The sequence below is a fragment of the Silene latifolia genome, chromosome 11 (assembly GCF_048544455.1).
Source record: "Silene latifolia isolate original U9 population chromosome 11, ASM4854445v1, whole genome shotgun sequence".
Taxonomy (NCBI): Eukaryota; Viridiplantae; Streptophyta; class Magnoliopsida; order Caryophyllales; family Caryophyllaceae; genus Silene; species Silene latifolia.
Window position 1 is genome coordinate 163,944,516 of NC_133536.1, and position 25,040 is coordinate 163,969,555.

Here is a 25,040-nt window from a genome sequence, read left to right on the forward strand (position 1 = left end):
TGAGATGTGGTGAGTGATATAATCGCGAGTTTGAGTAATGTAAAGGTAAGTGAATATGGTCAAGAGATGATGTAAGTCTAAGGAACGTGAGGATGAAAGGATTGAAATGAGGGATGCGAATAATGGCAAATTGGGGTGTGTAAGATTTATGGAGGGAGATGGTTAGGGTTGTATTGGTTAAGGATATATGTGGTGGAAGGTCGTTATAGAGGGATGAAAGTGAATGGTATATAGTGAGATCGAGTTATGCCGCGATGTGTAGGTAGTGGCCGAGTTTGGGAATTTATATTATCAAGAGGTGAAAGTAATGTGTGATTTCCTTGGGCAATTTACGGTATGAAATGAGTTTTGGTCTCTAGAGAAAAAAAAAAAGGTGAAGGGTAATATTATTTGTGTGGACGGATTGGTGACAAGTGTGAGTGATAGCATGATGAGACAAGATCCATGGTAAGAAAGAGTGAGATGGTACTGATATGAAATAATGGGAATTGAGTTTTGGAGCAATGAGAAGGTAACCGGATTACTAAAGAATTAGGTACAAGGAGTAAGGAGATGAATTATCAATTGATTTTGTCGAGTGTAAAAGAAAAAGAATGAGGGGAGTAAACTAGGAGAATGTTGACCGGAGTTATGTGATATAGAAGTAAAGAATCGTGGAGATGTACGATAGCATCAGGAGAGGGTATGAGTTAATGGTTATATAGGGGTTTTAGGACAACATGTTAGTCATGAATTTTGAGGAATTAAGGGAGTAAGAAGTTGGTAGAGTATTTGCATGACATGAGATTTTGGTGGAGAGTTGGGTGACGATACAATTATAGATAGAAGTGGAATGAATGTTCAGGTAAAGTTTGATGATGGGTTTGATGTTCGACATATGGGATGTTAACCGAAGAGGGGAAAGAAACCGTGATATTTAGAGATGAGTATAAGAGGTTTGATATACGAACAGTGGTAGTGTTGAAGTGTTGTCACTAGTGGTTAAGGGTGATGATAAGCAGGAAAGATAGCCATCATAAAGAGGTCGATTTTGTAGAGACCAGATTGATATGTATGGTTGTGAGGGAGTATAAGATGTGGTTAGAGGGGGCGGTTGCTAGAAGTTGAGTATTAGTGGTATGGTTATATCTGTCAGGAGGTGATAGTTATGCGAATGGGAGAATGTGTTTTGAAGGGCACGCAATTTTAAGCTCGGGTGAACCTTTATCAAGTGGTAACTTACGTGATCAGGATTGACTAGTTGGATGTGATTACGGGTATATGATGTGTATAAATGTTTGTGTGAGGTTCTGACCTCACGAGAAGTAATATGGTGTGATAGTTATAAAGTTGTTATCTGAATGTTCTGTAATATATGTTGGATACGATAACCGAATGGAATGATACTCAAAAGTAATGATTTGAGTGATCTGGCATGGCTAGTTATACTTGTATGTGTATTCATGATATATGTTTATTCTGTGAAATGGTAGGGATGATATTCATGAGATTCTTATCTGTTATTCCGTGTACTATGTTGCGTTGTGATCTAGTAAAGCGGTTTTGAGTAAGTTTTCTTGTCCGGGAAGTTATACTAAGTCAGTGTTTATGGGATTTTATAAGTTGCGATGACTATCAATGTGTTGTTGTGCCTTGGATGGTGATCCGGGCACGGTACTTCGTGTTGTGATGCGGGTATTTTCGCGCTGCGGTGCGGCTGTTGGTGGCGGTGTTGCGATGCCGTCATCAGTTGTGGTGGAGTAGGCGGGATGATTATGATACGCGTTTTCGAAAGTACATACCAGTTATACATAGATTGTTGTGTGTTTAATGTTGTTTCCTGCGAGTTTTGCTTTGGATAGATATTGTAACACCCCCATACTCCAAGTGCCTTACCAGGACCACTCAGGTATGAGGATGTCACCATCTCGGTTACCCGAGGCATGATAATCATAAGACAATGAAGAAACATACTTTATTAAATAAGTTTAAGTGATTACATTACAAAACCAACTGTAAGCAAAATACAACTGTCCTCAAACTATAAACCAACTGAAAGGAACTGTTCTAATAAACACAAATGAAGACTAAAGACTCGATATGTGATGACTCCATCCCCAGCTAGATCCCACGCGTATCCAAGATATACCTGCCAAGCAACTGCACACCACCCCCGAATGGATCACCACAGTTTTTAAAACATTTAAACGGGGTCAGTACTAATCACACAACTTATATATATATATCAATAATAAGACAAACAGACAAATGAACACACACACACACACACACACCACCAACCAATCCCCATCATCTCAATACTGACTGTCCACTGGACCAGCCCTGCCAGTGGGGGACCGCAGCCGTTCCCACCTAAGCCCCGCTCATCATACCGAGCGATAACCCTGTCCCATTAATGTGCACATCCCCTTCCGTGGCGGGTTCCACGAAGGGCGAAACTAGGGCGTGAAGTCACTCTCGCAAGTGACCCCACTCGACCAAGAACGCATCTCGAGAACCATCAACAAAGAATCACAACCACAAACACAAGACAATCATTATATCGTACAACCAAATACAAAGACATCACCAATATCCCATTATGGGACTAATACCGAGTAGAAATCCTACCTGGAAAGCACAACAAGCGAGACGGTATCTACAAATTGTATCAAAAAGCCTCTTCTACGAACCCTCCTCCTATCATATAACACATAGAGACTACACATCACATACTACACACAAAACCCCCAATCTCTAAATTAGGGTTTAACCAAACTTAACAAAACACTATAAAAATTATATTAAAAGCTTACCCTCGACGCAAGGAACTCAACGATACGAATAACGACAAGAACCGACCGTCTCAACTCCGGGAATTGCTAAGAATGCGATTAGGAAGATGAACTGGTTGCTTTCTCTCTTAAACAGGGTTTTAGGTTTTGCAAAAGTGATTTAAAACAATGACAATTATGTTTAAATACCTTAATCGCATAATTAACAAAACCCGAGAAAACTCCCCGTAAAACCGGACACTCGATCGAGTAACCAAGGTACTCGATCGAGTACCCCCTTACTCTATCGAGTGCCTAAGGCTACTTGATAGAGTACCCCCTTACTCTATCGAGTACCTAAGGCTACTTGATAGAGTACCCCCTTACTTATAAATACGGAGTATTACAGTCTTCCCTCCTTAAAAAGAACTTCGTCCCCGAAGTTCAACCCATACTCTAAAAACAACCATACTAACTCGACCCAGACACAACAACATAACTAAGAACTCAACAACTCGACCAAACATAAAACATGAACTCTTAACACCCACTCCACCAACTATGTTTACTTCCTTAACATGACTCACGATATCGTATCCACCACATATATATCTCTCACGACACCAACTTCATACATAACCAACCACCATCCACTAACACTGCTAGCTCCATAATATCATCCACTATCAAATCCAAAATCAAGACACTCCTAGATATCAAACGGAATGTTACATTCTACCACCCTTAAAAGGAACTTCGTCCTCGAAGTTTACTCAGACTCATAACATCATCCTTCAACTGTCAACACTATATAAAATATTCCCACACTCTGAAGCATCACACTACTACAAGCACGGCCATGGCCTTTATAAGTATTGTCCACAAAACAAATCCCTCCTTTACGCTACGCTAACACTCTACTTCCAATTATATTACCGCATGCACCACCATGAAACTCTCTTTTATTGCATCCTACTCCTCTTAAGACAAATGTTACGTCCTCGTAACTCACTAATACTAAACCCTTAGCTATATTATCTCATTATCCTCATCACCACCATATGTCAAAGATAACTGCCTATAACCTCATTTCCATAATCACTCCTATTTCTCAAGGCTCTCTTACTTCAACAGTTCTCATACTTCAAATCAATTTGCACACCCCTAACCTATACCATAAGGCTCGTAGCAAAATCACCATACTAACTCTCCATTATCACTGCAAACCAACATACCTCGCTATGTTAAGCACTTATCTTCCAGAAGCATAACTCCCGATCCACACTCGTTACTTATACTCACACTAGATCCTCAAGTTCTTTCCTTCATTACCGCAAAACTCATACATAACTTAATATGACACTAATTCCCCCAACACCCAACACTCACTGTCCCAACAAAAGATTATGAACTACCTGCCGCTTTCAGATCATTACAACACATGTTCCACGAATCATTTTCCATTACCATGTCTACTAAAGCCTTATCTAGAACAAGATCAAAATTATCAGAATAACCTCTCACAACCGTGTCCCATCAATAGAACATCACTATACCATGACAACAACGAAAACATATTCAATTCTATTTCATATCATACTCTACCTCATTCTTAACTTAACCTGGTAAAGAAAACATCAATAAGCAAGACAACTGTCTACATGTTCAACCAAAACTCACAAAGAACAACAGCAAACAAAACAACAATCTATGTATAACTGGTATGCACTTTCGAAAACTCGTATCATAATCATCCCACCTACTCCACCACAACCGGTGACGGCATCACAACACCGCCACCAACAGCCACACCACAATACGAAAATACCCGCATCATAATACTAAATACCGTGCCCGGATCACCACCGGAGGCACCACAACCACATCGATAGACATCATAGCTACATACAATTCCATAAATACTGACTCGGAAATAACCTTTCGGACAAGAAAACTTACTCAAATCCACTTTACTCAATCACAACGCAACATATTATATGAATTAAACAGATAAGCATCTCATGAACATCATCTCTACCATTTCACGGAATACACATGTGTTATTAATACACATAAAATTATAACTAGCCATGTCAAATTAATCAAATTATTACCTTTTTGGATATCATTCAATTAAACTACCGTGTCCAACATATATATTACAGAACATTCATAAAACAGCTTTATAATTATCACACCATACCACTTCTTGTGAGGTCAGAACTTCACACAAACATTTACACATATCATAGACCCGTAATCACAACCAACTAGTCAATCCTGACCACGTAAGTTACCACTCAACAAGGTTACCTGTTGTCCGAGCTTAACTCGTATGCCCCTCATCACATTCTTCCATTCGCATCACCAAAGACCTTCCCCATACATAACCATACAGATAACACTCATTATGAGAAACCACCTCCTAAGACTATGTCTTATACTTCCTGACAACCATACTTTTATCAATTCAGTCTTTACAAAATCAGCCTCTTTAGAATTGCCACTTTTCTAATATACCCTTAACCTTAACCACTAGTCAAAGACCATAACACTACCACTGTCCGGACATCAAACCTCTTCACTCATCTCTAAACATCATGATTTATTTTCTATCTTTGGTTAACATCCCAAACAACGAACATCGAATCCATGAACAAAATTGCCTCAACATTCTTCCCGATATTTTCCTTAATTGAATCATCATCCATTTTTCCACCAAAATCTCATATCATGCAGATATTCTACTAACTTCTTACTTTCCTTAACTTCTCGAAACTCATTATTAAACATGTTGTCCTGAAGCTCCCATATAACCATTAACTAACATCCTCATGATAATATCACACATTTCGATGATTCCTTACCTTTATATCACATAACTCCGGTGAATATTTTCCTCAGCTTGCTTTTATCCTTCTTTTCTCTTTACACTCAATAATACCAATTAATAGTTCAACTCCTTATTCCTTCTAGCTAACTCTTTAGAAATTCAGTTACCCTTTCGTTGCTCCAAAACTCAAATTCCATTATTTTCTACCGACATCATCCCACTCTTTCTTACCATGGATCTTCTCTTATTATGCTATCAGTCACACTTGCCACTAATCTATCCATAGAATCAACGTTTAATGTTCAAACAATTGCATCTCCCTTTTTACATCTCTAGAAATCATAATTCATTTAATACCGTTAATTACCCAAGGAAATCACACAGTAGTTTCGTCTCTCGATAACACAAATTTCCAAACTCAGTCACTACCTGCAAATTCACGTCGCGACATGTCCCATTAAGTTCGCTATATACCACTATTTCCAAACGACCTTTCATTACATATGTTCTTACTCAACACTATTTCTAGCCATCTCCCTCCATAATTTATTATACATCTCAGGTTGCTACTATCCACATCCTTTCTTTCAATCTTTTCATTCTCACGTTCCTTAAACTTACATCATGCCTTGCCCACATTCACTTACATTTTCATTACTCAACATACAATCATGTCACTCATCTCGTCTCACACAACATGCTCTATGCCTCAATTAAGTCTTACTAATCCCAACACATATAAATCATGTCCTCCCCACCGAACTCATACTCATCATAGGTGCCACTCTTTACACCACAAAATTGGGTAACTTACGCGTCAAGACCAACATACATGTAAAACAATGCATAAAGAAGCAAAATAACGCCTTTGAATTAAACATAATATGCAACGAAGTCAAAAGATAAACATATGACCCAAAATAGGGGTCACTAGATCGAGTACTAGCCACTCGATCGAGTAAGGGACTTACTCGATCGAGTAGGTGAAGATCAGAAGCACGTAAAACAAATTACCAGGGCTACTCGATCGAGTAGCTAAGGTACTCGATCGAGTGCCCCCTTACTCGATCGAGTACCAAGGATACTCGATCGAGTACCCCAATTCTCAACACTGTCCAGTTTTAGTAAAACAGTCATAACTCACTCATTTCTTGGTCGTTTTGGACGTGTGACCTATCGTTAGAATCGTAAAAGAACAAGCTATCACCTCCAATTGGAATCACATTAAAATCATTTACGCATCTCAAGTTATAACAGTTTAAAGACAACTTTGTCTGAATCGACGACATAATTATTTGATTTTTACTTCCAAACAACTTAAACAACAACCAAGTTAAACGAAAACAACCCAAAACTCATAAAACCAGTATTCATAATCATATGTTACTATTTTCAAAAGCCAAACAACAACATTCATCATGCACTTAGCTTATCTAACTTGCCAATTATGACTTACCCACATGTTTTTATTCTATCACTTTTCGTAAACAAAATCACAAACACATGACATCAAGTCCCCTATTCAAATGTTACTACCACGATGATTCATCTTTTCCACTAATTCATCCATCATACCACATATTTATCCACCATATACGTTCAACATATTCACCCAGCACATGTTCAATTCATACTCCTAACCTTCTGTACTTTTACTCAACACGACAACAACAACATGTATACTTACACATCGCTTTATATATATATATAGACAAACACTTTTCCTTGCGTAATTATAACATGTCAAATTACATGTATCAATAATTATACTTTCATGCTTTACAATCAACCAACATACAATTCACGTCATTATCATCTTTCATCCATCAATTCATACAACATACTACTACATAAATACACACAGCACACAATAAGCACATAACGATCCCGACACATATCCCATGGTGACCGGTTCAAAATTGTAGGGCGAGTTCGCGACTTTAGGACGTTGTTAGGTTCATATACCTATTATTAGACTCCTCTAATAGTGAACTAATTAACTTATTAATTATTTGTTCTTTAGATCTAGTGCATGCATAACAAAATGAAAGATTTATGAGAAAAACAATGTTCCTTACATTGTAGATTGGTTCGAAATTATGGGCACAAGTAAGGTCACCTTCCTTCACTTGTTCTTGAGCTAATAATGATGGATGATCCTCCAAGATCCCAAGTATAGAAATCCTCCTTAGATTGCACCCAAGACTTACCCTTAAACTAGTATACTAATTAACTAGATTATTATACTAGTATCCTTAAATAATTCTAATATTATTATTATTACTACACTAGTAATGTTGTTTTTATATTAGAAATGATGAACAATAACTTATGAATCTCCAAAAACTTGTTGGAGAAAACTAGAGAGAAGGAAGAGCAAAGACACTTGCATGTATACTTTGAATGAATTGTGTAAGTAAGATAAGAGACCAAAAACTCTATAAAGAGAGTTGGGAAACCGGGTGGGAAGAGGCAAGGGGAACCAAACAAAAATTGGAATCTCCTTTCTCTTTTTCTCTTATCAAAATCCTAGATGTGTAAGGCTACATAAAGGTAGGCACAATTATTTATATGAATATTATCACATAATATAAAATAATCACTACCCATTAGCACACTCACCATTTCCGTCCATTCACCATAAAATGGACTACCATTTTATTTTGTCAATTTGTCATTTGTCACACAATATGATACATGTAGTATTTTACATGTTATTAATTAATTTAATGCATATTTATCCCATAAATATCATTTTATAAATTAATTAAATTACATACAATAAATTGACTAGTGATACTTGATCACATAAATAAAATGGGTCATAAAATTATAATTCACAACATCTTGTAATTATAATTAACCATTCATTCTTATCTCTATTGTTTCTCAAACAATAAGCAATTTTAGTAATAAAGCATTTTTATTACTAAAATAAATCTTATTTAATCCCATTATAATAAGATATTAATATTCTCTCTCACAAGTAAATTGTTCACTTTTAAGGAATTGATTACCTCGTATCGTCATACAATTAATCAATTTATCCATTAAGGGAATTGTCCTTTAGGTGTGACCTTAAGGGATCAATCGACCACCACCGTCACACGACAAAGAATGTCAAACTCTAGTCACCAATCATTACCGATTAATGACGGTCAATCATCGTATTAATAATCATCCCTCACGTATTCTTAGTATGAGATTTAATCATGATATTTAAATCATGTGATCGCACTATTGTTGAGGACACATTTCCCAACAATCTCCCACTTGTCCTCGACAAGTGTGCGTCACCATTTCTCTTGTCCTATTACAATCTCCCACTCAATGCAAGGTGTCTTGAAGTCGTACTTACATTTGATCATATCTTGAGTGGTTTTCTCGATCTGGAGATTAACTGTCTGACCGGAATTATCTATCATAGATGCTTTCCGAGCGTGGCCACGCATTTCCAGTTAACTACTCCTCGAGTGGCCTTGAGATTTCAAACAACCCTGACAAGGGGTGGACAATTCCTATCGCCCTATTCCCTTCGTTCAGCCACAGTCCATCATAACCCAAAATATACCCAGTTTGACCTCATTTACGAAATCGTAGAGTATAAATCAAAGCTAATCGTAAGTGCCAACTTGGGCGAATAGTCTCTAGTCAAAAGAATTGACTCATAAGAATACTATAGTAGCTCTTGCCACGACCAGGCTTTATGAATTACCGAACTCTATAAGCGGTCACGCCCGACGATTGTCCCATACATTCTGTCTATGTGATCGACTAGTCATCCCATATGACTCTATGGCACTTGAACTTGCCATCAATCGCATCACACTCTAGTCACTTCGAGACGTCACCTCATATGAGTAACTAGGGGCGAATACCATGTCAATCCAGTTCACTTTAATGGGGTTCAATTTGTCTCTACAACCCATTCGGATACGACAAGGTACCGGGTGAGTTTAATTAAAAACTCAAACGATAAAGGTGATTATCACATATGAATAGTCAATACACTATTACTACTTCATATTCTATAATCTCTAGTGTTCAAAAACACTAGTTAAAATGCAATACAAGCTTGGCAAGTGGATATACCCGATATCCATATATTCCAATTTAATTAATTGCTATTTCCTTCCATTCAATGTCATCTCTTAATGACATGAATTTCTCCAAGTATATGTCTAGACTTCATACTAGACTTGGGCTCTTTAACTTGAAAGACGCTCCCATTGTTATCGCATAACTTGTGATAAAGTCACTTGTAGAGGGATTCACCCTTAATCCCTACGTTGACTATTTTATCACAACTTGGATTCCTTTTGTAGATTTTTGCAATGCGCGAAACTAAAACACCTTTCTTAGTCTCTTACTCCTTTGTCAACAATTCATCCTAGGATTTCAACAAATCCGTTTTGGTTTGGAAACTAAAGTTTGTGTATCCCATCAACACCTAACTTAGTTTATCATCCAAACATGTGAACGACTCCTTCCCTAATTCTTCTCAAGAATCTCAAGGATGTTCTATAAGGCTCTCACAAACCATATCATGGGAATTATCTTGTTATTGACTTATTATGCCCTAGGCATATTTTTCATCACAAAGACATGCGTCTGTTGGCATACATAATCGTTCTAATGGCGGAAACATTAGCAATCGATTTCATGTAATCAACAACTTAATGGGTTCAATGAACGACTATGATTCCATCATAGTAATTCCACTTTCATCATCATGAATAAGCCATTCAACCTTGTTGATGTTACAACAGATACGAAAGATCTTATCCTCATAAGACTCTCAACTCTATGCCAATATACTCTCACATAGATTCGGTAATCTAACGTATATTGCACCCTTTTCTAGTCTCCCAATCACTCTTGCCAGAAGAGAGCATTGGTACATTATTCTCAATAATTAATATGTCATCAACATATAAGACATGGAAAAACAATTCTAGCTCCCACTTAACTTCATGTATATCATGATTCTTCAATCATGTGAATGAAACAATTCACTATAATCACATGAATGAAAAGTATAATCCTTTAATGCTAGCTTAAAACCAACTTGTGATCACTTAAGATAGCTACGCATAATATGTTAGGATTCTTAGATCTTAATCTAAGGTTTTGTGTTTGAAACACTTCCTTCTCTAAATTCCCATTTTAGAAAAGCGAATTTTTTATTTGCCATTCTTCATTAAAATGAAATGCGGCAATTCCTAACACAATTTGTCTTGATCAACATCTTTATGTAAATCTTATGCATTTGTGTACTCTAAAGCTCTATTTCCCTTTAAAGAGACCCTCACTTTAAAGTAAATCTACTCATGAGCAACAATTTTCGGATTGTAATGCTTCGGCTCGTATGTAACAAGGTCATGATACTATTACTTTCACAAAGTAATATTTTTGAACAATAAGACATGTGCGATAAACTCCCACTGAACTATACTTCTAATCTATCTCCATAGACTATAGTTCATCTACACTCCAACTCTATAATTCTATTACTTTCACAAAGTTACTTTCACAAAGTAACTTTTCGGATTGTAATGCTTCGGCTCGTATGTAACAAGGTCATGATACTATTACTTTCACAAAGTAATATTTTTGAACAATAAGACATGTGCGATAAACTCCCACTGAACTATACTTCTAATCTATCTCCATAGACTATAGTTCATCTACACTCCAACTCTATAATTCTATTACTTTCACAAAGTAACATTTCAACTATAAGAGATGTTTGTGACGATACAATCTTCTCCCACTCTATCTCTCAGAAATACATCTATCTTCTTGAGAGATAGTTTTGTGAGTCACAAACATATATATTTAACGGAGTATTAGGATTTTATCCAGACTATGTATTAGCATTCAAAAGGCCATCCTAACATGGCAGCTTGATACATATAATATGACAGTCTTATCCATGTTATTTGGTTTAATAGACTCTCTATTCTAGGTATCTCATGGTTGACCATCCAATTAGAATTACTTGTCCGTTTTGGATTGCAAATTCCCAAAATTGAGTTCATCAACTCAAACCGACTCATATTAGTTTGATCTTATGGGTAGTGACGCTAGGTCATAATCCATCTTTAATAAATCAAATTTATTACTTAGATCTTTGCCACTACGATTGGGTCGTAATGCTTAGAACTTTATTCAATTGGTTCTCTACGTCATTTTAGAAATTTCTCAAATCTCTCAAATGCTTCACCTTTTATTAGATTAAGTAAATATACCCTTATCTACTTTAATCATTGGTAAAAGTGACGAAGTAGTCATAAATTCCCCTTGCGGTGATGTTTATTAGAACACATACATCGGCATGTATTAGTCTCAACAATCACTTGCTTGTGTCCCTTTACCACTAAAGGAAGTACAAATTATATTGCAAAGGAGACAAGATTCGCATATTCCATATGATTGAAAATCAAATGGTTCAATAATTCTAGTCGACACTAGCGTTTAATGCGTTTCTTATTTATGTACCCTAATTGAAAAATCAAATGTTCAAATCATTTGGATTACTAGTTATGAGTCTTTTCGATCGTATTATGTAGATATCTTTACATGAGTTGGAACTGTCTAAAACTTGTGTATCATAAAGATAAGTGACATGGCTCACATCCACGTCTATTTTCAATAAAATACAACAATTGTCTTTGAGGACAAAATATAGATCCTTTCATGTCTCACATAGAAATGATGTTTTAGACTAAGTGGGAACATAATAACAATTATGTAAATCATAACTCAAAGCTATTAGCAAAAACAAGTATATAAATTTCTCTTGAAGTGGTGGCTACCCGAGCTCCATTTCGTTGTCGGAGATTCATATCACTCTTGTTTAGCTTTTCCACATTTCCAAGTCCCACTTGGAGTAACAAGCCCAACTTTGATATCTTCTAAATACTTGGGGCAAATATGCTTCCATTGGCCCATGACATTAAAATAATGATATTCATGGTAGGATTGGATACCCATCTTGGTTTTGTGGTAGTCTCACTATCAACTTCCAATTCACAATCGGATTTGGGTTTCTCACATATCTTTGCTCTTTCTTTACTAACACCAATACTACTTTCATTTGCAAGGACACTCTTGCTAGAACTCCCACTTAATTTGATATTACTTCTTGATTCATCAAACAAGGATATCTTGGAATCTATGAGATTCCCCTCATATGAACCTCTTACCTGAGAGGTAGGCATGAGTATGAGGTGTAGAAGTAGTAAAAAAACAAAGATTCCCATCTTCACCAATGCTAAAGCGTAGTACTCTAATCGGGTCGTTGATATACAAGAAGCATTTTTCATAGAATGATTGGAGCCAAGAATTAATGGTGATCGGTGTATGATTATTAGATGATATTGGAGTTGTCATTGCAATTGATAAAACAAATTTGACTATAAAATAGGAAATGAAGGAATTTAATTATCATCTATCGTTTTAATAATACTTGTAAATTTTAACTACAAGTATTGCATTTATATAGTGACCTCCACCCAACTACATAAATGATTCCGAGATCCAAATTCATATTAACTTGGGCACGGTGAGCCGATTCATCCCTTATTAATATAACTCGGTGGATTAACCTTTTAATCGATTCTACTTTTAGAACTCTCGGTCGATAAAAATTACTCTAATTCTCATCTTTAGCCCCGAACACATGCGACTACGGTCAACAATACTTCCGTTGAGCTCAATCCAAATTTCGATGTAATAACAGTTTACTACCCCACTTCGCCAACGTAACAAGGTTTGTATTACGGTGAAGCCGGATTAACTCCCTTGCGAAATTGGTACTTCATGGGTTTCTACTATTTGGTAAGGCTTTATCTCAATTTTTGATATGTGAGAGGTCTTGTCAATTTATTATCTATCACGTTTTAAGTGAACTAAAGCGGTGAACTACGATAATTATAATTGACACGGTCGATGACTCGATATGATATGCATGTGTTGTTATGGCGATTTGGCTATGCATGCAACATATTAAAAGAAATGCAAAGCAATAAATAAAATTCCTAGTATGGCCTACCTAAAAATAGAAAATCAAATAATCTATTACATATTCGGAAACCAACTCCTTTGGTCCCTTGAATCTTCAATTGGCACGCCACCCAAGACACCGTCTTTGTCGGATCACCTTTCCGAATGGCACCGTTTTGAAGAAGCTCCATAATTACAAATAATAATAAAAATACAAAGCTATTCCTATTATACATTTGTAAAATGGAAAAACTAATGAAATAAAAATAAAAGTGATACGAGATCACATTAAATTACAACCGAATCATTATTCCCTTTCATTACGGGTAATATTGATTAAAACTAAGGCCATACTAAGATAAAATTACATAATTCAAAATTATATAAATAAAAGACATTCAACAATTGAAATATGCAGCATTATAATATGTACCTATCATGCAAAATCATGTGCCAAATCGCCCTATTTAACTTATGTCGTACATATAACCCGGTATCATGGAAATACGTGATAATAACCTTTTAAAATCACTAATTAACACTTAAATCACATCTAAGCTCAAGTTAATTATCCTAACACATTTTAGGACTCAAAAATCAGTCATCACTAAATTTTTGACAATAATTCAACTTGATTTAATTTTATGCTCATTTTTGACCTTAAAATCATCATTTATATGTAATAAATCCAAATTAAATCATAAAAGTTTCAAAATTTGAATTTTAAATTTTTGAACATTCTGGAATAATTCCATGACCCTCATAATGTCAAAAAAAAAAACATGGTTAAAATTTTCGAATTAATTTAGAGAAAATATAGTTGCATTTTTATCGTTTTTATCTCATAAAATGCATAAAGCATACGAAAATTAAACCAATAATTTTTACAACTTTAGATCTGATTATTGGGATATTAATGCAACTTAAAATAATTTTCTCAAGCCATGCAATACGTTTTAGCTAATTTTTGCTAAAATAGTCACTATTTATGCCATTTTTACTCAAAAATCCATAAATCATGCTAAAGAAGATATTTAAATCTAGAAATTTACATACTCTCTGTAAATCTTGCATGTGACATCATATTAAAAGATCATGGCTTAATTCGAAATTTAACTAATTTTAACCATTTTACCTCTTTTAATCCATTTTTATCTCATAAAAATCATAAATCATGCAAAATTAATCAAATTAACTCGTCCTTTTACACACAACTTGTAAAATATGCATGTGAGGTCATATAAATTTTTCAAGGCCAGAAACGAAATTTAACTATTTTTAGCATTTTAATTCCCATTTTAGTCATAAAAATGTAATAAAATGACCAAAAATCCTTAAAATGAGCAATAAATTTCCATGAATCATAAAAATGACCTAAAAACACTTTAGGACCAGAATATATAACATGCATGGTGATTTCGTGGCTTATACTTATAAATCACAAATTTTTAGTTTTATATGTTAACCTTTTAACTCGGAAAAACAATAACCGATTATGCATGCAACATCCTATGCTCCGATACCACTTGTTAGGTTCATATACCTATTATTAGACTCCTCTAATAGTGAACTAATTAACTTATTAATTATTTGTTCTTTAGATCTAGTGCATGCATAACAAAATGAAAGATTTATGAGAAAAACAATGTTCCTTACATTGTAGATTGGTTCGAAATTATGGGCACAAGTAAGGTCACCTTCCTTCACTTGTTCTTGAGCTAATAATGATGGATGATCCTCCAAGATCCCAAGTATAGAAATCCTCCTTAGATTGCACCCAAGACTTACCCTTAAACTAGTATACTAATTAACTAGATTATTATACTAGTATCCTTAAATAATTCTAATATTATTATTATTACTACACTAGTAATGTTGTTTTTATATTAGAAATGATGAACAATAACTTATGAATCTCCAAAAACTTGTTGGAGAAAACTAGAGAGAAGGAAGAGCAAAGACACTTGCATGTATACTTTGAATGAATTGTGTAAGTAAGATAAGAGACCAAAAACTCTATAAAGAGAGTTGGGAAACCGGGTGGGAAGAGGCAAGGGGAACCAAACAAAAATTGGAATCTCCTTTCTCTTTTTCTCTTATCAAAATCCTAGATGTGTAAGGCTACATAAAGGTAGGCACAATTATTTATATGAATATTATCACATAATATAAAATAATCACTACCCATTAGCACACTCACCATTTCGGTCCATTCACCATAAAATGGACTACCATTTTATTTTGTCAATTTGTCATTTGTCACACAATATGATACATGTAGTATTTTACATGTTATTAATTAATTTAATGCATATTTATCCCATAAATATCATTTTATAAATTAATTAAATTACATACAATAAATTGACTAGTGATACTTGATCACATAAATAAAATGGGTCATAAAATTATAATTCACAACATCTTGTAATTATAATTAACCATTCATTCTTATCTCTATTGTTTCTCAAACAATAAGCAATTTTAGTAATAAAGCATTTTTATTACTAAAATAAATCTTATTTAATCCCATTATAATAAGATATTAATATTCTCTCTCACAAGTAAATTGTTCACTTTTAAGGAATTGATTACCTCGTATCGTCATACAATTAATCAATTTATCCATTAAGGGAATTGTCCTTTAGGTGTGACCTTAAGGGATCAATCGACCACCACCGTCACACGACAAAGAATGTCAAACTCTAGTCAGCCAATCATTACCGATTAATGACGGTCAGTCGACTGTATTAATAATCATCCCTCACGTATTCTTAGTATGAGATTTAATCATGATATTTAAATCATGTGATCGCACTATTGTTGAGGACACATTTCCCAACAGACGTCTCCCAAGTCTTTGCATTAGCTCCTACAACCTTTACCCCGGTTTCATTTTAATTGACTCCCTAGATTCATTAGATTCATTGGTTACGGGTTTCAGGATCGTCGCTCTGATACCATTTGTAACACCCCCATACTCCAAGTGCCTTACCAGGACCACTCAGGTATGAGGATGTCACCATCTCGGTTACCCGAGGCATGATAATCATAAGACAATGAAGAAACATACTTTATTAAATAAGTTTAAGTGATTACATTACAAAACCAACTGTAAGCAAAATACAACTGTTCTCAAACTATAAACCAACCGAAAGGAACTGTTCTAATAAACACAAATGGAAGACTAAAGACTCGATATGTGATGACTCCATCCCCACTAGATCCCACGCGTATCCAAGATATACCGCTTAAGCAACCGCTCACCACCCCCGAATGGATCACCACAGTTTTAAAACATTTAAACGGGTCAAGACTAATCACACAACTTATATATATATATATATATCAATAATAAGACAAACAGACAAATTGAACTGTCACACACACACACACACACACCACCAACCAATCCCCATCATCTCAATACTTGACCGTCCACCGGACCACCACGCCATGGGGGACCGCAGCCGTTCCCACCTAAGCCCCGCTCATCATACCGAGCGATAACCCCGTCCCATTAATGTGCACATCCCCTTCCGTGGCGGGTTCCACGAAGGGCGAAACTAGGGCGTGAAGTCACTCCCGCAAGTGACCCCACTCGGCCGAGAACGCATCTCGAGAACCATCAACAAAGAATCACAACCACAAACACAAGACAATCATTATATCGTACAACCAAATACAAAGACATCACCAATATCCCATTATGGGACTAATACTGAGTAGGAAATCCTACCTGGAAAGCACAACAAGCAGACGGTATCTACAGCTGTATCAAAAAGCCTCTTCTACGAACCCTCCTCCTATCATATAACACATAGAGACTACACATCACATACTACACACAAAACCCCCAATCTCTAAATTAGGGTTTAACCAAACTTAACAAAACACTATAAAAATTATATTAAAAGCTTACCCTCGACGCAAGGGACTCAACGATACGAATAACGACAAGAACCGACCGTCTCAACTCCGGGAATTGCTAAGAATGCGATTAGGAAGATGAACTGGTTGCTTTCTCTCTTAAACAGGGTTTTAGGTTTTGCAAAAGTGATTTAAAACAATGACGATTATGTTTAAATACCTTAATCCCATAATTAACAAAACCCGAGAAAACTTCCCGTAAAACCGGACACTCGATCGAGTACCCAAGGTACTCGATCGAGTACCCCCTTACTCGATCGAATGCCTAAGGCTACTTGATAGAGTACCCCCTTACTCTATCGAGTACCTAAGGCTACTTGATAGAGTACCCCCTTACTTATAAATACGGAGTATTACAGATATACGGTTGTTTTGTTTATTGATGTTTCTTACCAGTTTCAGCTTAGGAGTGGGGTAGAATATGATATGGAAGAGAGTTGTGTATGTTTCCGTTGTTGTCATGGTATAGTGATATCCTATTGATGGGACACAGTTGTGAGAGGTTGTTGGAATACTTGTGATGTTCTTTTAGGGGAGGCATTGGTTGACATAGTAATGGCAAGTGATTTGTAGAACATGTGTTGTACTTATTTGGAAGCTGCAGGTGGTTCATAATTTTTTTTTGGGACAGTGAGTATAGGGTGTTGGGAATTAGTATCATATTAAGTTGTGGATGAGTTGTAGTAATAAAAGGGAGAGCTTGAGGATCTAGTGAGAGTGTGTATAACAATTGTGGATCGTGAATTATGATTATGGAGATAAGCGCATGTATAGAGGAGCACGTCGTTTTGCGGTAATGTTGAAGAGTCGTTGTGGTGATTTTGCTGAGGATTTTATGGTATAGATTAGATGCGGAGTGCAGAATGAATTGAGGAATGAGGACTGTTTAAGTAAGAGAGCCTTGGAGATAGGAATGGTTATAGGTGTTGAGGTTATAGGCGGTTATCTTTGACATGCGGTGGTGATGAGAGTAATGAGAAGATATTGCTAAGGATCTAGTATTAGTGAGTTACGAGGACGTAACATTTATCTTAAGAGGAGTAGGATGCGGCAGCAAAGACAGTTCGATGGTTGTACATGTTGTAGTAGATTTGGAAGTTTGAGTCTTGGTGGAGAATAAAGAACGGATTTGTGTTGTGGTCGATATTGTTAAAAGGTCATGGTCGTGCTTATAGTTGTGTGATGTTTAGGAGTGTGAGAATACTTCGATAGTGTTGACAGTTGGATGATTATGTTTATGAGTGTGTGTAAACTTCGAGGACGAAGTTCATTTTAAGGGTGGTAGAATGTAACATTCCGTTCGGTGGTTGATCTTGCTTGGTGGATTGTCTTGATATTGGATTTTCTAGTGGATAATATGTTAGTGAGAAGGAGCTAACGGTGTTTCTGGATGGTATTCGGTAGTGTATGGAGTTAATGTCGAGAGGCTATAAGGTGGTGGATACGATATCGTGAGCCATGTTGTGGAGGTAGGCATAGTTGATAGAGATGGTGTAAGAGTTCATGTTTTATAGGTTGGGGTTTGAACTTCGAGGACGAAGTTCGTTTTAAGGAGGGAAGACTGTAATACTATGGTTTTCTATGTCTTTGGGTACTCTGTCGAGTAAGTATGTTTGGTTTATGAAATAGTGTTCTGCTGATGGGTACTCGATCGAGTTAGTGTGGCACTCAATCGAGTAAGTTACTTTTACGGGTTGTTTTTGACGGGTTTTGATAGCAACGTGAGAAAGATATATAAACTTAATCCGTCAATTTCTTTTCATTTTTACACTTCTCCAAACTTCACAAAGATAAAACAAAGTTACGTTGCTTCTCTCTCTCTCTCACTCTCATTGCTATCAAATCCTAAGGGCTAGAGTCGTTGGATCATTGTGTTCTTTACGCCGTTGAGTTCATCGTGTCATGGGTAAGATCCTTGTATAGTTTTTATGCCTTTTCGTTGATTCTGTTTAAGACCCTAATTGGGTAATTTGGGGGTTTTGGGAGTATTGTGTTTATTAGATGGTGATTGTGTGATTGTATGTTTGATAGGAGGTGACTTGGTAGAGGAACGTTCTGATTATCTGATTGTGACGATCTTGGTGATTGCTTTTCCAGGTAGGATTTCCTACTCAGTTATTGGTTACATGTATGTTGGTTGGTTGATTGATTGTTGGTGATTGTTGATTAATAACATTTGTCTATATCATATTGGAATTGGTAATTATTGATATTGTAGTGTTTTTTTTTTATTAGGAAAGAAAACTAGGTTGATCATCTAGGGTAGGACCAACCTATCTCATCCTTTCGAATGAGGGAGGTAAGTTGAAGCCACCGGCTATCAAACCACCTCGAAAGAGTTTGACATGAATGTCCAATAGAAGCCATGAAGTCAGCAACCTTATTGGATTCACGAAAGCAATGTTTAATTATCACTTCATCGAAAAAATGAAGGTCTAATTTCACATCCTTGATAATACTAGAAACTTCCCAAGGAATTTTCCAAGTACCTCGAATTGAGTTAATAACACATAAATTATCACCTTCCACAATTAACTTTGGGATTACTAATTCAAGAAGAAAAATGAAGAGACAGAGAGAGAAACAACTCTAAAATTCACAAAACCCTAAAAACCCAAAAATATCTTAAACCCTAAAAATCAAAAAAACATGTCAATCGATTGTTCAAACGTTGAACAATTTCCCCCTCTGATCTCTGGTAATACTAAATCGAAAAGTCCTGAATCAGTTACTAATAATGTTGAGTCTTCCTCTGAAGTGTCGTATGTCCCTATGGTGGTGGCTGGGGGTCCTTCATATGAGGATACCCAGAAAACAAAGAGTGTCAATTCGATCGTTGGTGTTCAACCCTATGACTTGGATTCAATCCGACCTGATGATCAGGATTCGGTGGTTCTGCGTAGGAGGAAAGGGAAGAATCAGTTGGAAGTTATTGAGAAAGAACCTGATGCTCTGTTACGGTTCTCCTCAGAGGATGTCAAGGAGGAAATTGAGTACTGGACAAATTCGGTGTACTGCTTCATATTGAGTGCTAATCCGCCAGTAGAAGTGGTTGATGGTTTATCAGGAGAATCTGGGTTCATCTCCCACTTGATAAGGTATCCTTCCTTCCGAATGGGGTATTTTTGGTGAGATTTGCTAATAGTACTGCCAAAGATCGTGTCTTGCAGCAAGGGCACTTTTGTTCGACAATAAGCCTCTTATTGTTCGTCCATGGAGTTCTGATGTTGATTTAGTGAAGGAGGATGTCAAGGATGTTCCAGTTTGGGTGAGGTTAGAACAGCTTCCTCTGAAATTTTGGGGGAAGTGTCTTCCCAGAATTGCAGGCTTATTGGGGAAATTTATTCAATGTGATGTGGCTACTAAGGATAAGACCCGACTTGGGTTTGCCCGAGTCATGGTGGAGGTTCCTTTTGGTAAAGCTATCCCTGATAAGATTAAATTATTAGATGAAGATGGTCATGTGGTTGTTATTAATGTTGTGTCTGAATGGAAGCCACTTCTATGTACCTCATGTAAAGGAGTTAGGTATGCTACTGCTAACTACAGGAAGATGAAACAACCGCAGGCTCCTAAAACTAAGGCTCCAAAAGAGGTTGTTAAGAAGTGGAGACCTAAAGCTCGGAAACCATCTGAGCCTGTAGTTTCATTGCCTTCCCCTAAGGAGTCAAGTCTTGTTACTCCAATTGAGAAGCCAAACCAGTTCCAGGTGACATGGGGAAAGAATGGGAAGTATCATGTTGCTCAAACCTCTGCAAAGAGGATTATTCGGTTTAGTAGACAGGAGTTGTTGGATAAAGGGTATAGTTCTATCAAGTTTGGTAAGGACACTGTCCTTGAATCCCTTAACACTGCTACTCCTACTGTTGGAATTGGTGTGGTCTCATTAAATGGTAGTGCATTACCTCCTTCTGGGGGTAATGTATAATCTTGGATTTTGGAACATTAGGGGACTGAATAGCCCAGTTAAGCAGAATACTATCAAATGGTTTTTACACCACCATCAAATTGGGTTGTTTGGTCTCCTTAACACAAAGGTGAAGCCTTTGTCTCTAAATAATGAGAGAAATAATCTTTGTGCTACTTAGTGTGTCACTACTAATACTTTTTATCACAAAGGGGGTCGTGTGTGGGTTCTTTGGCAGCCTTTAATGTTTTCTGTTAATTGTTTGGACTATTCTGCACAATCTATTCATATGGAGGTCAAGGATTTAAGCACTGGGTTTATGTTTAACTGTACTATGGTGTATGCTTTCAATGATCTGCATGATAGGAAGGCACTGTGGTCTAAACTTTGTGCTTATAATGAGGAAATTAATGGACCTTGGGTTATATGTGGTGATTTCAACACTGTCTTAGTTCCCTCTGAAAGATTAGGAGGTAATTATACTTATGAAGAAATGGATGATTTTCAGCAGTGTGTAGCTGAGTGTGGGGTTACTGATTGTTCTGCCATTAGTTCTTTATATACATAGCCTAACAAACAAGAACCTTCCTCTAGAGTGTTTAGAAGACTGGATATAGTCTTGGTGAATGATGCTTGGATTAGGAATAATGATAATATCTATGCTCATTTCTATACTGAAGGATTTTTTTATCACACTCCTTGTGTGATTCAAGAACACAGTAATACTGCTAAACCAAGGATATGCTTTAAATATTATAACATGTGGAGTAAAGTAGAGGATTTTAAAGAGTGTGTGAAGCAGGTTTGGGATACTGACTGGAATGGCACTTTGATGTTTCAGTTGGTCAAGAAACTGAAGTCCTAAAATGGCCTCTGAAACAGCTTAATATGGATAATATTGATGATATTGTCAATAATACAGCTAGGGCTCAAATGAACCTTGAGTTTATTCAACTGAAGCTCAGGGCGGATCCTTCTAATGCTGCACTTATTGTTCAAGAGATGGAGGCTCATAGCAGTGTTAGGTTCCTGGAGTCTGCTTGCTCTGAATTTCTGTTGCAAAAATCCAAAGCCATCTGGGTTGACAAAGGTGATGACAACACGAAGTATTTTCATAGTGTTATTAAGGGGAGGCAGCTCAGGAATAAGGTTATTAAGATAGAGGATACTCAAGGGGTTCAGTGTGATGATCCTCAGCAAATTCAGGAAGCTTTCTTGAGTTTTTATACTAATCTATTGGGTACCTCTGAGAAGGTTCTTAATATTAGTCACAGGGTGGTCAAGATGGGGAAGGTTTGCTCTGCTGGGCACAAGCAGTTGCTTTTGAGCCTTGTCACTAATGAAGAAATTAAGAAGGCTATGTTTTCTATTCCTAGCCATAAGGTTGCAGGTCCTTATGGTTATTCCAGTGCTTTCTTCAAAGATGCTTGGGATGTTGTGGGGGATTCAATTTGTCTTGCTATTAAGGATTTTTTCCAGACTGATAAACTTCTTAAACAATTAAACCATACCCTCATTTCTCTCATTCCTAAGTGTGCAATGCCTCAAAATGTTACTCAATTTCATCCAATTTCTTGCTGCAATGTTGTTTACAGGTGCATTTCTAAGCTTCTGTGCAATAGATTGTCTGGGGTGTTGCCTGAGTTGATCAGTGATAGTCAAGGAGGTTTTATTAAGGGTAGGAGCATTGTTGAAAACATTCTTATCTGTCAGGACATAGTCAGATTATACAATAGGAAGTCAGTCTCTTCTAGGTTCTTGATGAAAGTTGATATGAAGAAAGCATATGATTCAGTCAGCTGGGAATTTTTAGAGGAGATGTTGGTTTCTTTAGAGTTTCCTACCCATTTTATCTCCTTGGTAATGGAGTGTGTAAGAACTGCAAGTTACTCCTTGGTCCTGAATGGAGATATATTTGGTTTTTTTTAATGGAAAGAAAAGGTTAAGACAAGGAGATCCTTTATCACCCCTCTTGTTTACTATCTCTATGGAGTACTTGAGTAGAGTTTTGGGATATGTTACTGAAAATATGGGATTCAAATATCACCCTATGTGTGGTAAAATCAAATTGTCACACCTAATGTTTGCAAATGACTTACTTTTATTCAGCAAAGGTGATGTGGGCTCTATCATGGTGTTGCTTAGAGCTTTTGCTACTTTCTCTAGGGCTTCTGGTTTACACTTGAGCCCTCCCAAGACTAATGCTTATTTTAATAGGGTGACTGTGGGGGTTAAGGAGGACATATTGCTTGCTACTGGAGTTCAAGAAGGTCACCTCCCATTTAAGTATCTAGGAGTGCATATTACTACTGGCAGGTTAACTAAAGCTCAAGGCCAAATCCTAGTTGAAAAGATTACTGCAAGAATAGCAAGCTTTGGGTCCAGACGCTTATCTTACTCTGGGAGGTTGGTACTTGTTAATTCAGTATTGACTTCTTTATATACCTATTGGATGAGCATCTTTGTTATACCTAAAGGTGTGCTGCATAGGTTGAACTCCATCTATCGAAATTATTTATGGGATGGTAGTGTTGATCACCTTAGAGTACCCCCTGTTAGTTGGGCAAAGATTTGTTCCCCAAAAAAGGAGGGTGGTCTGGGACTAAGAGATAGTTTTGTGTGGAATGTAGCTGTTATGGGCAAGTTAGTTTGGTGGATCTTTTTTAATCCTGATAAGCTCTGGGTAAAATGGATCAGCGGGATTTACTTAAAAGGCAGGACTTGGACTGCTTATGTACCCAGTGGTGATGTTAGCTGGGGATGGAGAACAACTTGTAGAGTTCGTGATAAGCTCAGTTCTGGTTACAGTCAGGGACAGTGGTTACTAGGTATTAAGGGTTATACAATGCAGAGTGGTTATGAGATGCTGAGGGTGAAGTATCAGGCTGTTGATTGGCATAGTATTGTGTGGAACAAGTGGGCAGTGCCTAAGCATAAATTTATCTGCTGGCTAATTGCCAGAGAAGCATTGCAGGTCAAAGCTAAGCTCTTTGGTTTGGGTATTGCTACTGATGAAGACTGTCTGTTATGTGGGTGTGCTGCAGAGACTCATATACATTTATTTCAGCAGTGTCCTTATAGCAGAGTCATTCTTTTGGAGATGGCTAGTGTTTGCCATGTAGCTCTTCCATCTACTGATATTCTCAGGTGGATTTGGCTGCAGAAGTGGTCAATAATCGAAGGGGTATCCTGCTATGCGCATTCATGGCTTGCTTTTATTTTATTTGGTTGTAGAGGAATAGATCAAGGGTGGAGCATTGCCTGGTCAGGCCTGAAGTTGTATTTAGGATGGCTAGGAATGTTGCTAAAATGCGAATTGGTGCTTTCCAAAATCAACTTGAGATTCATGATAGGCAATGGTTAGAAAGTATTGATGTATGTAAATAGAGATATATCTCTATCAAATGGGTCTGTTTGTAAAATTGTTAGGTTGTAATACCTAAGTTTGTGCTTAATGAAATCTTACATTTCACCAAAAAAAAACTTTAGATTCCTAAGTATTTAGGTGCTAAAATACCTTCTTTTAGAGCGAGAGCTTCTGCAACAAGGATATTATTGGATCCGCACTTTATTGCTCCTAACAAAATGACTTTACCATTGTGATCTCTTA

The 25,040-nt window shown here is 36.6% G+C and overlaps 1 protein-coding gene across 1 annotated transcript; it reads left to right on the forward strand.

Annotated features, from left to right (window-relative positions):
• Positions 1 to 20,172: 20,172 nt before the first annotated feature.
• Positions 20,173 to 24,817, forward strand: LOC141614280 (uncharacterized). The gene is made up of 6 exons (XM_074433038.1): positions 20,173 to 20,581; positions 20,694 to 21,445; positions 21,669 to 21,903; positions 22,272 to 23,250; positions 23,540 to 24,614; positions 24,665 to 24,817. The coding sequence occupies exons 1-6, from the start codon at positions 20,173 to 20,175 to the stop codon at positions 24,815 to 24,817; spliced, it is 3,603 nt and encodes a 1,200-aa protein (XP_074289139.1).
• The last annotated feature ends 223 nt before the right edge of the window (positions 24,818 to 25,040 follow it).